The 15,041-nt window shown below is 44.2% G+C and overlaps 1 protein-coding gene across 2 annotated transcripts; it reads right to left on the reverse strand.

The window, feature by feature from the left end:
- Positions 1–10,350: 10,350 nt before the first annotated feature.
- Positions 10,351–12,791, reverse strand: LOC136540752 (uncharacterized). 2 transcript variants are annotated; one of them, XM_066532765.1, is made up of 3 exons: positions 11,226–12,791; positions 10,997–11,111; positions 10,351–10,910 (listed from the first exon to the last, which is right to left on the reverse strand). In XM_066532765.1, exons 1-2 carry the CDS (start codon positions 12,717–12,719, stop codon positions 11,001–11,003), a joined length of 1,605 nt encoding a protein of 534 aa, XP_066388862.1. In that variant the 5' UTR covers positions 12,720–12,791; the 3' UTR covers positions 10,351–10,910; positions 10,997–11,000. The 2 variants fall into 2 exon arrangements, with proteins under 2 accessions (XP_066388862.1, XP_066388863.1); XM_066532766.1 differs by having other exon boundaries at positions 10,351–10,913.
- Positions 12,792–15,041: the final 2,250 nt, after the last annotated feature.

The raw sequence follows: 15,041 nt of genomic DNA on the forward strand, positions 1-15,041 counted from the left end.
CATTATACCAAGAGAAACTATTGCAAACCAGTCTACATATAAATGAAGACAATACACATGCAAATTAAAGCTTTTGTAGATGGCAACGCAATTGCATTTTGCATATTAATTCATAGGGGGAAAAACGGTCCGAAAACCTCTGAATAGTTTTCTGCTTCTACATTTTTATAAATACAAAAACGAAAGCGAAAGCAGTAAGCGTTTGTACGCGATTAATATACTGTTGAAAATTTGTTTATTTTTTTGAACATATTAAAAACCTCAAATAAAAAAATTACAGAAATGCTATACAACACACATGTGTTTTAGCATAAAAAACACATGGATTTTCTTTGTGCAACACATGTGGTAAAAAAACACATGTGGTCGCCTTTCCGATGTCGTCTCAAGAAGCAGTCACGTACAGCTACGTGCCCGACTGCATGGTGGCCTCTTATCGTCACATGGGCGCACGAGCCAGTAGCGTCTTGAAGTCGCGTGTTGAGAAGGAAGGATGCATGCCCGTCTCAAGCGCTTCGTGTCCGTCCGTGCATGTCTACGTCAAGCCATTGCAGCTCACCTCCATGCTGGGGGCAGGCCTATACGCGCGCTACGTCAGTCGCGTCGTATGGCTCCGATCAGATCTGGACGTGATTTGTCCTCGTCCTTGCATAGAAAAAAAATGTTTTTTTATAATATGTGGATCTGTGATCTTGTGATTGTCTGAAGGTAAAAGAAGGCTAAAGGTAGAAGGAGGATGAAGGTTGTTATATCTTAATTCTATGGTGTAAAAAAATTCATGTGTTGAAACTGTATAAAACACATGGTTGTTGGGTAGACAGACTCAAAAATTAAAAACTAGAAAGTTGAAAATCTTACCAAGAGCTATAATTTTTATATAAAAACCATCTTCATATGAGATCGTATGAAGAAGATACAATTCCGTATTTCGAACCGAATTCGAATTTTGTTTGAAAATAATTTTCCGATCGTATCAAACGTAGAAAAAGATACGGTTCGGTATGGAATATTTCGTACCATTTTCATCCCTATTAATTATATGATGCCAAAAGGAACCAATTCTGGCGATATTGGCTCTGAGGGAAAAAAACAGATAGCAAGTATAATAAAGATTTTTTTAGGTTTTCATATACTCTTTAATAATATAGTCGAAGGTGTCAGACGAGCATCGAGCACGACGAACAGGATTTCAGCCTCATCTTTATACAATATATGGTGATGAACAACAAAAATTGGACCTTTATTGGTACACCAAAGAGGATTTTTTTTGAAAAAAATGGAATTTTAGGGGGCACGTGCCCTCGCTCCTTGTACTGGGTCGCCCCACCGTCACCGGGGAACACCATGAAGAAGATGAGCACCCTAAACGACTGGCAAGGACATCGACGGGACATTCCACACATCCATGAACCTTGTCGTGGCCTCCAGCGCGTTCGCCGCTGCGTCCTTGTTCCCCACCACGGCACTGGACCAAGTCAGGAACTACTAAAAGGTTCTAACGATTAGAGGAGGTGAATAGCGTATAAAATTTTTTTTGTTTTTGTCTCCATGATTTCTCACCATATTGCCATGAATACGTTCTCTAGGGTTTGGCCTATGCCTACTGCTGTGATGTTTGGCTGCTTACAGTGTATCAAACCTGCTATCTGTCCTTGGAATTTGTTTTCGCTTATATATACATCTATTTTTACCCTGATGCTCGGTGCACGTGATGGAAATATTTTTTTTTGCTGTATGGCCTGTGATGAAAATGAACTCTTCTTTAACCTTACAGATGCGAAGCCCTCCCTGGGATTTGAGATATTTTGTTTCGTTTATGTTGAAGTTACTGTTTTTAGCCTGGTGCTCTATGCACGTGATGGAAATATTTTTTCCCCGTATGGCCTGTGATGAAAATGAACTCGGCGGCCAGCCCATCCACGTCTCCTAGAATTCTTTCATTGGACCGCTTCAGCGACATGTCACCACCTGCTTTCCTGATTGGTACACCTTGCCCATCAAGATCCCGTGAGAGACTTGCCATTTTCCATTTACTTTGGTGCCTTCATACTCCAGGATCATGGTTAAATGATGATTCGTAGATTTTTGAGGCCGCTACAGCTTGCCAAGGTTTCCTTCATCATATTATCTGCGGCCTTTGCCTTGCACCCTGTTTTTCGCCTTTGTGGTTGTGCCTGTGCCCATGATCATGGTTAAATGATGATTCATATATTTCTGAGGCCTCTAAAATTTGTAGAGGTTTCCTTCATGATATTATCTGGGGCCATTGCCTTGCACCCTGTTGTTTCGCCTTTATGGTTGTGCCTGTGCTTTATGTGCCTCCTCCAGTTCCTCCTTCATTCCATCTTCTCCTTTGTGCAGGTGAATGAGCAAGAGATGCTTCAGGCCCGTGGTGCACGCATGGAGCTGGACACACATGCCTAACCATCTAAGGGTTTGATGATCTACACATGTAACTGATTTGCAGTACTGACTTGATTTTATATAGCTTTCAGTTTCATTCAATGAAATTGGCCACATCTATTGTTGTGTTGTCGTCTCAGTGAAAGTTCTATTTTCACGTTGCTGTGTCAAGCCTAATATTTTTGGGTGAGCTAAAAGTTCTCCGCATATGATACAAATTTTTGAGAATATATGGTTAGTATGGGGCTATAACAAATTTATTTATCCATGCTTATGAAGAGTAGACTGATCTACTAATTAGTTTTCTCCTAGCAGAGATCAGCAATAATGCACTTACACATTCTGTGATGCTGTTATATAAATGCTTTGTCAAAAAAAATAGCCTGAGTTTGGTCCTATTCATTTGTGCAGCTCTGTGCAATTGGTTTTTTTCTGCTACATCAGGGTTACTAATTTGATATAGTTTTGGATTTATGATTAGTTTTGGGTTCATTTTCACCCAGTCGTCGCATTATCTGTTGTTATGTAAGGTTTTCTCACATGCTGTGCTAAACAGATAATACATATCGCTAGATGACAATGGTCCTGAATAGCAAATAGTGAAGAATTATACCATCGCTTTCCTGTCCTCAGGTTCTTGCTGCTATGAATACGGTGCACTCCTATGAACATGTTAGATTCGTACGGTGCATTCTTCGAAGTTTCAGTTTACATATGTTCACAGACCACCACTTCATATATGCATGTTTTTACCGCTAAAGAGATATATAGCCAAATTTGCTTAAAAAGGAATGTGTTAATTTCTAATAGTGATATGAGTGCAACAAACACATGCATCAATTTTTTCCATACTCTATTTTTGATATATTCTGGACAATTATTGCTATTTATTTAGAGCTACGTCTTTGTGGTTACAAGTAGAAAAAAAAATATATATATTCCTTACAACTACATCTTCAATAGTTCCAACTTAGTCTACTTGATTTGCACTGGAGCATTACTTTGTTCTCATGCTCGCTGCGTTCAGGCATGCATATGTTACTTCTTCCAATCATTGGGTGCTTAATGTATGTTTCCTGCACAGCCAAACTTTCAGTATGTTCGTGTGGAATTTGTCCTTACAGATTTTGGGTGCTTTTCTCATTATTTTGCTTGGCATCTCTTTGATTTTACAGGCTGCAATTTAATTTGTGAATACATAACAGAATGCTGCACTGAATGGATGCATTCACAACCTCTATAAACTAGGTGGGTGCCTCAGAGTATTGCTCTTCAAACACCATGGGCCAATGTATCCACTTTGCGTCTTCACCTTATCCTTTCTGAGGTAACTATCGATCCTCTTGCAATCCTTTGGACTGATAGCAGACTGCAACAATAGGGGGTACAAGTACTCTCCAATTTTTATCCCTGCACACTTATTTTCTTTCTATGCTTGCTCTAGGTCATGCGCTCCAGATCCAAATTTGAGACTATCATGCATGTAGATTGAGACACTACTATATAGTCTGTAGCTTTCTTCATATTAGATTCAGTTTTTTTTTGGCTATCCATCAAAGCAATGACACTCCGATAAGTCATTTTAGATTAACCTAATGAACATGACCTTATTCCACCTGATTCCACTAAATTCATTGTTCTTTTTAAATGGGAAAGCTGCACACTATATATTGTCCATAACAGATCCATTCGTTTTCTTGCAATGGGAACACATGTGTGTCTTCGATTGGCAAAATATGTTGTTCTTTCCCTAAATTTGATCACCTGATTGTTCCCATTAATCCCCATCCCCATCTCCATATTTGTTTTCCATATCCATACATCTGTAAATGGAAAACAGCTCTGTAAATACAATGCTCTGTTCTATTTCTTCCTCCCTAAGATATTTCTTTGATTATGCCTCTGATCCCTTTAATTCATTTTTTCTGGGTACGTAATTATTTTAATTATACGTAGGCTTGCTGCTCTGGAAAAAAAAATCTTAAAGGTAGTGTTCTAGGTAGCAGTCACTATATTATTTGAGCATTTTGCTCAAGTAATTGCAGAAATTTATTATGTTAAGAATTAATATCAATATCAGTACATGATTGCCTGCTAATTTATTATAGTTTCTAATACCAGTGTATGATTGCCTACTTACTTATTTAAAAGCCAAAAAGATGGCTAGCTCCTCCGAACGAACCAGTGGCCACGTCACCCAAAATGTGCCCTTCCCTTGGATCTCGATCTGTGTGGCCACGATTTGCTGAATCAGCTTCCAGCGAAATCAGCTTATTGCATGAATCTTGTTTACTTTCTGCTCCTCCTCTGTAGACATCTGCTCCTCCTCTGTAGAAATTTTTTGAATCTAGCTTCCGCTCCACATTTTACTGCCCAGATATTTACATCGGCACCTCGGCTTCTGCCCGATCCGGCCTCACCAACCTTCTCTTCCGCACGTCTTCCTACTCTTCGATCCCTCTCTCCCGACGCCGTCGGTGCCATGCCTTGAGCGGCCCGACCACGTCGGTCGCCGGCCCTCGGCGCCGCGGTGCCCAGCCTCCTCCTCCACGCTGTGCGTACCAATCAGTTCTTTTGAGGAAACATATAAGTTGATGACTTTCTTGTACTTTTGTCCAATCTGTAATTTTCTATGTATATGGCCAGATACTCCTACAACATGATCAGGTGGTGATCTACAATATCTGATGATTACATCATAAATTATGTTTAACTTTTACAGCAATGATCTCGGGAGATCTTTCCTTCTTGTGTTTTTCTTTTTCTAGAATTGAGCCTATTTTCGGTGAGTTCCGTTCTTAATGTTTGACTGATTTGGTGTGTTCAAGTTTTATTAGAGTCAAATTGGGTTTGAACCCATTCCTGGTGAATTTTGGACAGCCTCCGTTTGTACACTGCATACTATTGTGCTTTTGAAACAATGGTTTTCACATACACAGCAATAGCAAAAGCAGCACTCTTCTAATTTTTAGAGCCGTGACTCCTTCCCAGCAACAGTTACCTACTCATTGTCCTTATCTAATTTTCCCACCTTTTATTGGTTTGTTTTTTTTGGTGAATTTGAGAGTTGTTTAGTCAGCAGGCTTATGTACTGTTCCGAAACTTATTGAGAAGCAAAAGTTGCCAGGCTGTTTTGGTTTCTCAGTCTAGCTGCAATGCAGCGTGTGCTGTTCCTCCGACCGCCAGATAGCTGCTGACTGAGTTTGGACAACAAGTTCAATCCGCTGAACCTGGTAGCTGCATCTCCTTTCAGTGTTTTAGTCATCGGGAGTAGTAGGATTTCGGTGGCTGCAATCTACCAGGAACACATCGGTTGTAGCTAGGCCAATATTATCTATGCACTCCATAGCTTGTGTAACAAATTTGTACTATTCTGGAATTCCGAATACAGGTATCTTATTTGCATTTGCTTTTTTCAGTTCCTAATTCCCATGAACCTAGACAAAGAAAGTTATCAGTCATGGTTGATCCTATCCGTTTTACCTTGAATCGTTGCATCCATTGTAAAATACTTATCTACTTTTACCTGTTTAAAACTGAAAGCTGAGTGCTGATCAGGTACTTCTTTGCATCCATCTAGAATCCACTGTTCTCTATTTTCATACATAAAAATAAATGTATTGTCTTCTATCTCCTGCTTGTTTCAAACTTCTGCTATACACATATTAGAGGTTCATACTATGATAGTATAGGTCTTGAATTTCCATCGGTAGTTCTACATTTGCCTACCACATTAACAAGCAATTTATCCATTGCAAGCTTGGGATCAAAAGAACAAAATCAATGATGCTTTGTACATTCATTAAAATATTGTGTTTCTTGTGCTTACTCACACTTAAATTTGAAGCTCCCTCTTCATGACACTGCTTAACTACTAATGTCGATTTATTGTACAGAGTATTGCTTCATCTGGTTGATCTGCTATTTTTTTATAATGCTTCTTCTGAGAAGATTACATTTTAAGTTTACATAAGCTAGCCTTGTATCTTGCTTCCTGTAATTTGTTAACATGGTGGTACACTCTATTTTTTCAGAGAAACAAGAGGCAGTGAGGAAGCTGATGGAGACCTCAGGTATCTATGAATCTTTTTTCTAGATCTCTGAATGTCTTCCCTCCTAATGCTACAGCTGTCATATCCTCCATTGATTATTATATGCCTTTAATACGTAGGGGCTAAAGAGAATTCAGGGTGTAGTTTTTTTAGAGCAAGGTGGTGCTGGAGGTTTTGTCGGTATCAAATTGAAAAATCCTGAAATGAAACGTGTGTGTGCTTCTATGGAATAATTGCATTATGGTTCTACCTCTGCTCTCTATTAGGTAACTAAAGGTACCTGTACAGATAAAAAGCGGTATGCATTTCCATCAATTTTGTACCATTAGATGGTGCATTAACAACTGTGTTCCATGGACTAAATATAGTGGCCTGATCCTATTCATGGCTGTTGATATGCAGGTTCTTTCCCTTATCAGGATCTCGGGTTGATGATATTTGTAGCTCATTCTAAGGTATCCTGTTTCTTTGATGTTAGGTTCTCATAGTACATGCTCATTTCTTTTTATTAATCTTACATATAGCGCCATGATCCTTTTCATGGACAAGTGCTCTGCCAATTTGAGTTTTTCAATGGTTCTTCCACAAACATACCATGTCACAATTCTTTGACTGCCTCATCCAATAAGAGATTGAGAAATGTATCATGATCCGTGTTAGGATTCGATTCCTATATTTTTTTAGATTCAACGCTTTTCCTTGTGTTCTATTTTTTAGATTTAAGAGGAATCTATATCAACTGAGTTTAGGATAATAGGTACATTTAACTATGCCCAGCTTTACCCACTGTTAACATGATTTCACCATGATATGATATTTTATTACAATCTAGGTTTACCGTACACACATTATTCTTCAATTTAGTTTGCAAACAAATAATAGTACTGAGTCCTATTTTTTGCATTTCAGTATTGGCAGCCATTCATCAATAGTTTAACGTACCCACTGATCACAGCTTGCTAAGAGAACTTCCTATTTACATCAGCATCATCATGCATCGCCTATCACCAGACCTTCACCAGCACCACCACACATCAGCAGCGCTACTACCACCGAAGACAACTATTTGTGTACACCGACTTAGAGATCAGCTACCGTGTATAGCTTTTCCACAATAAAATACTTATCCCTGTAATATATTTCAATAGACCTGTATAACCTCTGAACGTTCTACCGCGTGAGCGCGCGAAATCGCGCGCCAATCGACTAGTTCCACACATCCATGAACCTTGTCGTGGCCTCCAGCGCGTTCGCCGCTGCGTCCTTGTTCCCCACCACGGCACTGGACCAAGTCAGGAACTACTAAAAGGTTCTAACGATTAGAGGAGGTGAATAGCATATAAAATTTTTTATAATAACACTTAACAAACCGGTTAGATAAATATGAGGCGAAGCGAATATTGCGTTAGCCTACTAAAAATGCAAGCTACCTGTCATAATTCTAATATCTATAGTCTCTATCCACACAATGGCTATGTCACTACACTAATTTAATAAACTCTCAAAGACTAACTAAAGAGCCTCACTAACCATTAGACTCGACACAAGCTTGCTCTCAAGACTAACTACACTAAAGAGCGAAGCAACACAAGAAATATAAATACAAGGTAGGGGATATGAAGTTTATACCGTCGTGTCAAGGATAGAGCCAATCACAAGATGATCGCAATCAATCACAATGAATACTAAGAAATCCTCAGACAAGGTGACACAAGATTTTTTTACCGAGGTTCACTTGCTTGGCGGCAAGCTATTCCTCGTTGTGGCGATTCACTCACTTAGAGGTTCACGCGCTAATTGGCATCACACGCTAAACCTGCAACTAGGTGCCGCACAACCAACACAAGATTAGGATCACACAAGGCACAAGCAATCCACTAAACTACCTTTTGACTCTTCGCCGGGGAAAGGTAAAGAACCCCTCACAATCACCATAATCGGAGCCGGAGACAAACACAAGCTCTGCTCGATGATCCTCGTTGCTTCAAGCCATCTAGGTGGCGGCAACCACCAAGAGTAACAAGCGAATCCCGCAGCGAAACACGAACACCAAGTGCCTCTAGATTGAATCACTCAAGCAATACACTTGGATTCACTCCCAATCTCACAAAGATGATGAATATGAGTGGGAGGGCTTTGGCTAAGCTCACAAGGTTGCTATGTCAATACAAATGGCCAAGAGAATGAGCTTGAGCCGACCATAGGGCTTAAATAGAGAGCCCCCACGAATCAAGCCGTTGGGCTCCTCACTGAGCACTCTACGCGTCGACCGGACGTGCCTCTTCATAACAACTGGACGCAGCACAGTAGAGTCCGATTGTCGCGATGCTACCACGTGTCGTCTTTGTTCAACGTCGCTCGTTCGATTTCAATGGCTAGTCTCGCCTGCGCGAGGTTAAGTTGTGATCGGACGCGTCGATCAACGATCAGGCGCGCCCGACGCCGTGTCCATTCACCTGCTTGCCTGTGTGCCCAACTTTGCAACCTGACGCACCGAGGGAATGACCAGACGCGCCACCAACGTGGCGTCCGGTCACTTCCATAAAGCTCCCCGAGCACCCTTTTCTCGACCTGACATGTCCGAGAGTGCATGACCGGACTCAGGGCCGAGTCCAGTTCTCATAGCCACAACGCGCCAATAGTTTCGACGCCACGTCACCATATGTTAGCAACAACCGGACCCAAAGCCTGTGCGTCCGGTCACCATTACGTGCCAGAGTCCGGTCACTAAGCCGAAGTCGAGCCACTGCTCCACTACTGGCCGGACGCGTAGGTCCTACGTCCGGTCAGCTCAGTGACCTCCTCGACTTCACCAACTTCTCCACCCTTGCTCAAATGTGCCAACCACCAAATATATCACCTTGTACACATGTGTTAGCATATTTTCACAAAACATTTTCAGGGTTGTTAGCACTCCACTAGATCTAAATGCATATGCAATGAGTTAGAGCATCTAGTGGCACTTTGATAACTGCATTTCGATACGAGTTTCACCCCTCTTAATAGTACGTCTATCGATCCTAAATGTGATCACACTCACTAAGTGTCTCGATCACCAAACCAAAATCCTCTTATCAAGTTTCACCTTTGTCTTGAGCTTTTTATTTTTCTCTTTCTTCTTTTCCAAGTCTAAGAACTTTATCATCACCATGGTCACACCATCATCATGATCTTCACCGTTGCTCCACCACTTGAAATAGTGCTACCTATCTCATGATCTCTGAGATAAACTAGGTTAGCACTTAGGGTTTCATCAATTCATCAAAACCAAACTAAAGCTTTCAACTAGTCGTTGAGCTTGCTCAACTTCTTCTCGGTCTCCGGTGGCGGCGGGGCGGCACTGTCACCAGCGAAGCCAGCGGTGGCACCATTGTTGCCAGTGGTGTCACAGCTCCTTGTAAGCCTCTAGCGGGGGTGGTTCCGATGGGGCCATGCCATGGCCGAATGAAGCCATGTCACGGTAGCCAGCAGGGTAAGGGAGAGGATGCTGGCGAAGGCCCTCATCCTGAACTGGCACACTTCACGGTTGGACTTGGACAAGTGGTCGGCATCAAGGGAGCCGGGGGCATGTGCCTACACTCAAATTCTGGGTTTCAAAGAAAATATACCTTCTTTGGTGTAGCTATAAAGGTATGAGCAACAGTGCTACCCAATTTTATGCTAGTTTATGATATCAAATAAGTATCATTAGCTTCTTCATTAATTATATTCTCATAGTATACCTATTTGATGTTATAAATTTTTGTATTTGTAATTATCTCAATAATTTTGGTCAAATTTGATATGATATTACATGCGATTGCATCAGACCTTAAAAATTGATATGATATTATAAGAGAGAAACTAATGAATAAAATAAACCTTATATTATTTTTTTCTGATCAAAACACGCTTATTAGCAGGCCGTGGACATCCCATAGTGCATACATAATTTAGGGTCGAGATAGGCCCAGTCCAACCCAACTTCGTAGCATAGGACTAACACAGCACCTCTTAATGGCCCAAAATCTACCTGGGTCTAATTAAATCCGTCCCGGGCCGGTTGGCACGCACGTTGTGCTTAGCCGGGGAGATTTCAGCAGGATCATGTTTTGATGACCTTCGAATTGCAAACAGTGCCATAGCCGACCCACGCCTTTCAAACAAAAGAGTGCCTCGTCTCATCTGCGCAGGATGCCATTAGTTTCAGTGTTTCACATCACCAAAGCACTCGCCCCGTTTCATCATCTTTATACGCCTCTACAGTTTACAGCTACACTCCATCAGTACAGTGACAGCACGTTGCTGGCCCAACCGATGAGTTCCTCTAAGCCCCACCTGCAACGGGTTGCTGCCTTGTTGCTGAGTCCTTTCTTCTCCAACCAGCCCGATCTCTGAAAACATGTGCTCCATGATCCGTGGATCTGAAACAGCCATTTTCTCGATCGCTCCCCATTCCGCCGTACACTCTAGCTCCTACTTCAAGGACAATTTTTGTTTGCCATTGTCAGTCAAAAAGAAGAAGAGATTTCCTTCAAAAAGAAAAAGAAGAAGAGACCGACCTGCCTAAACCCTGGCGAACTCGCCGTCTCTGCAGACGCCGACGTCGATGGTCATCCTCCGGTCCTTCCCCACCGTCGGCGACGACACCACCCTGCAGCAATTCCTCCTCGGGGCCTGCACGCAAGGTTCATAGCTAGTCTAGTCACATCAAGATGCCACATTGCCACGTATGTCTGCCGTACGATCGATAAGGACCAGAACTGAGATATGCACGACGCGCGTACGTACCCGTTTCCAGAGCTCGGGGTCGGGCTTCTTGAGCACGACGACGCGGTCCAGCAGCGCGGCGGGGTCCGGGATGCGCCACCGGCACGGCGCGGGCGGCACCCGGTGCCGCTCGTACTCGGTCACCGTGGTGGTATTGCGGTTGCGCCAGCGGCGTTCCAGCCGCGCCTGCCGCATGTAGGACACCTGCGGCCTCTGGCACGGGTGCCGCGCCACGGGCCGCGTGTTGAACGCGTACGCCGTGTAGTCGGCGCGGCGGTACCAGTTGAGGAACGTCCGCATCGGCGTCTCCATCTCCCGCGGCGACAGCACCCCGCGGAGCACCACCACCGCGAACCCCCACGACACGGACACCGTCCACTCCTTGCCGGCGTCGTAGCACACCGACTGCTGCGCCACGGCCGCCGGGTCCAGCGCCACGGGCCCCGCGAACAGCCGCCGCAGCGCCTGCGTCCGCGACCGCACCGTCGGGAACACCGGCTGCAGGAAGTCGAAGTGGTGCAGCGACACCAGCGGCGCCACCGGGTGCGCGCCCAGGAGGCCCAGCACGTCGCCCCACAGGTCGCCCTGGTGGAACCCGGGGTGGCGCGTCAGCGGCACCCCCAGCTCCGACATGCACGCGTGGATGCGGTCGTCGCTGCCGTACAGCGCGGGGTACCGCTCGATGCAGCCGTCCTGCATGCGCGCCAGCTGCGCCGCCAGCGCGGCGCTGATGGCGAACCCGCCGCCGCCGAACGCCATGCCGTACGAGAAGATGAGGTTCTGGATGTGGCTCTCCGACGGGTTCCCGATGTAGTACGGCTGCGTGTGGTCGTACTGGGACAGCACGTCCGCCAGGTTGTCCGGGAAGAACACCGTGTCGTCGTCGCCCATCACGAACCACCGCACGCCCGGGAGGCCCATCCGGAAGCTCTCCGAGACGATGCGCGTGATCCGCAGCGCCGAACGGCTGCCGGCGCCGTGCGTGTAGGGGAACCTGGACGTGTTGGCGCTGATCTTGATGCCAGGGAGACCCGAGGAGGCGTTCCTGGAGTATAGCTCCGGCACCGGCTTGTCCAGCCACACGAAGCCGCGCATCTTGCCCGGCCGCCACCACACCCTGATGTACTCCCTCCGGCTCTTCCAGAGCGACGACGATGCGCCGATGCCGAACACGATGTGGCGCAGCCCGGTGGGCGCGGCATCGTCGTCCGCGGAATGCTTCGGCTTCGGCCGCGCCTTGGGCGGCGGAAGCCGCGTCACGGAGGTAGACGATGCGCTGCCATTATTATGCCACTGGCCATCCGCCGCGGCCGCGAGACGAGCGACGGCACCGGCACCGCCGTCCTGCGGGCACGGGCGGGAGTAGAACGGGGACACGGCGAGCGCGACCACGTAGAGCACCAGCACGGGCAGGAGTACGTAGAGGAGGAGGATGTAGAGGAAGGAGGAGGTCTTGGACTTGGGCACCTGCTTGCTGGCGGCGGCGTGCATGACAATGGCGCCTCCTCCTTTCATGCCAGATCAGGGACGCCTGCGATGAGCCGATGATGGTGCATGGACAGGATCGAGAAGTGGCAAAAACGAGCAGCGATCGCCGCCAATGATGGCATGGGTTTAATATAGCAGCTCCCGGCGCAGTCCACGTGTTCGTGGGCAAACTCTGAGGAGGGGAGGACAGGTGTTGCGCGGCGACGGCAGTATATGTGACTATGTGAGTGTAGATCCCCAATTGGGTTACCATAACCTGAATTTGTTGGACTATAAATAGCCTGGTCAATGGCCAAATTGTCTTTGTAGGATCGATCTGCTAAATGACCTGTTTCGGCCTGTGAGCTTTCAGTCAGCCTCGCTATCAGGTTCATGGTGTATATATATCAATCCATCTTTGGCTGTACTGAACTTCACTGATTGTCGCCCAAGTCTGTCTGACTAATATATATATATATATATATATAGACACACACCATATCGAAGTAAGATGTTTATCGACATGATGGCATAATTGCATAGTCGATTACAATAGATAAACTTAAACCCTTGATAGTATCTTTCTCACTGGCGAACGATTTAACAGAGTACGACGATACCTGCTGTAGGTGTCACCCAATCGGGCTAATATATCTACAATTACCACATTTGTTGGGGAGTGTGTAGAGAGTGTTCCACAAGATATAATTCAACTGCAACTTCACAATAAGTAGATCAAGAGAGGGAAGTGAAGTATGAAGTGGCAAGCATGCAAGAACACATAGTTTATCCCGAGCTCCAGCCACACCACAAAGGTATTGAATCTCTTTCAACGCCTCTTGTCAAGCGAACAAAAAGATCAAGCCTGATGATTCCATTAGAAAGAATTGGGTAATACAAATTTCTCAAAGTAATCCACAACCAATAGGGTTTCAAACAGGTGACGCCTATTCGTCTAGGATTCAACAAACCCAAGGTTAACAAATCAAAATTGAAGATCGAGATGATGCTCACAAGGTCAACCACTCACCGCAACTCAATCCCCACGTCAACAAATCCAAATCAAAATAAGCAAGAGAGAGAGAGGGGAGCACTAGTGAATTTGTCTCGAGTTAGGTCTAAGTGACCGAATAATGTGAGAATATGTGTGGGGTGATGAGGACATCACTCCTATGGATACACACAACACTCTTCAAGTTGCTACGCGAGGAGCAATTACTAGAGCACGAGCATGGCAAATAAATCTACAGTTGACCTCGTTCCTATGCACTTTATTTCATGATTGTGTGAATAGGTTGCTACCAAATGATATTATTATTATTAGGAAATATTTAGACGATAAGTACTTGGGAAAAGGCATGGAGGCGGAAAAGGCCCCATCTTTCAGCTAACTGTTATTGTGTAAAACAGGCAAGTCCTGGAAATGTGAGCAAAGACCGGAATTTTCGACCCCTAGGAAAGTAACGATGTATGCACAGTTTGAACTCGAAAGAGTATCAGGTCCCTGAAATTTTGATCCCTTGATTGGGAATTCCAATGTGGAATTAAATCAAACCCAGGAAACCTTGATTTGAATTCCCAGTACACAAGCGAAATATATGACCCCTCAATAGTCGCGTCACGTTTCATAAGTATCCACACTACTGGAAAATTAAAACTGATTTAAACTAAAACTGATTGTTTTATAGATCCTATTTTTCTTGTTGGCTCATGTGTTGTTTTGATGGTGGGCACAAATTTTTGTGTCGGGTTACTACGACAAGGGTGGAAAACTGAATTTGATGTCATCGAATTTCCCTGTCGACATCAACGAAATTTCTTGTCGACATCGTAGCGACAAGGAAATTGCTTCACTGACAAGAAAATTCATCCACTGACAGAGAAATTTTATTTTTCTATCGCTTTTGTTTTGTCGATGTACCGACAGAGAAATGCATTTTCTAATTTTTCTGTCAATTTTTTGTATTTCCCTGCTAGTTTCACACACTGACAGGGAAATTCTGGTCTCCATTAGTGCCAGAATTTTTTTTTATAATGTCTATGTTTTGGTTAGATACCTTTGAAGACTTAGACACTTACAGTTGACTTGATCTCAACCCCTCTTAATACTATGACTTGCCTAATACTCAAGAAAAGTTCAAACGAATTTACAGAAGACTAAAGCTTCCATAACCATGTCCCCTGCCCGTAAACTTTATCATGTACTCCTCCCATCAAAAAAAAACTTTATGTTTTCTTACTTTTAATGAAAGGACCAAGGATGTCGCTTAGAGGATGGAAGTGAATAGGCATAGTCTTAAAGTTTAAAACTTAAAATGCGGAAGACGTTAGGATAGGGATATCCAATTTCTTGAAATCTCAAATAAAAAA

This window comes from Miscanthus floridulus, chromosome 2, assembly GCF_019320115.1.
Source record: "Miscanthus floridulus cultivar M001 chromosome 2, ASM1932011v1, whole genome shotgun sequence".
Lineage (NCBI taxonomy): Eukaryota > Viridiplantae > Streptophyta > Magnoliopsida > Poales > Poaceae > Miscanthus > Miscanthus floridulus.

What these genes read in the sequence shown, in the direction of transcription:
- LOC136540752 (XM_066532765.1), bottom strand. Translation starts at nt 12,719, where the DNA reads ATGAAAGGAGGAGGCGCCATTGTCATGCACGCCGCCGCCAGCAAGCAG. An exon ending in ACCCCGAGCTCTGGAAACGG is followed by an intron (nt 11,112 to 11,225) that starts GTACGTACGCGC and finishes CCTTGCGTGCAG; the next exon opens with GCCCCGAGGAGGAATTGCTG.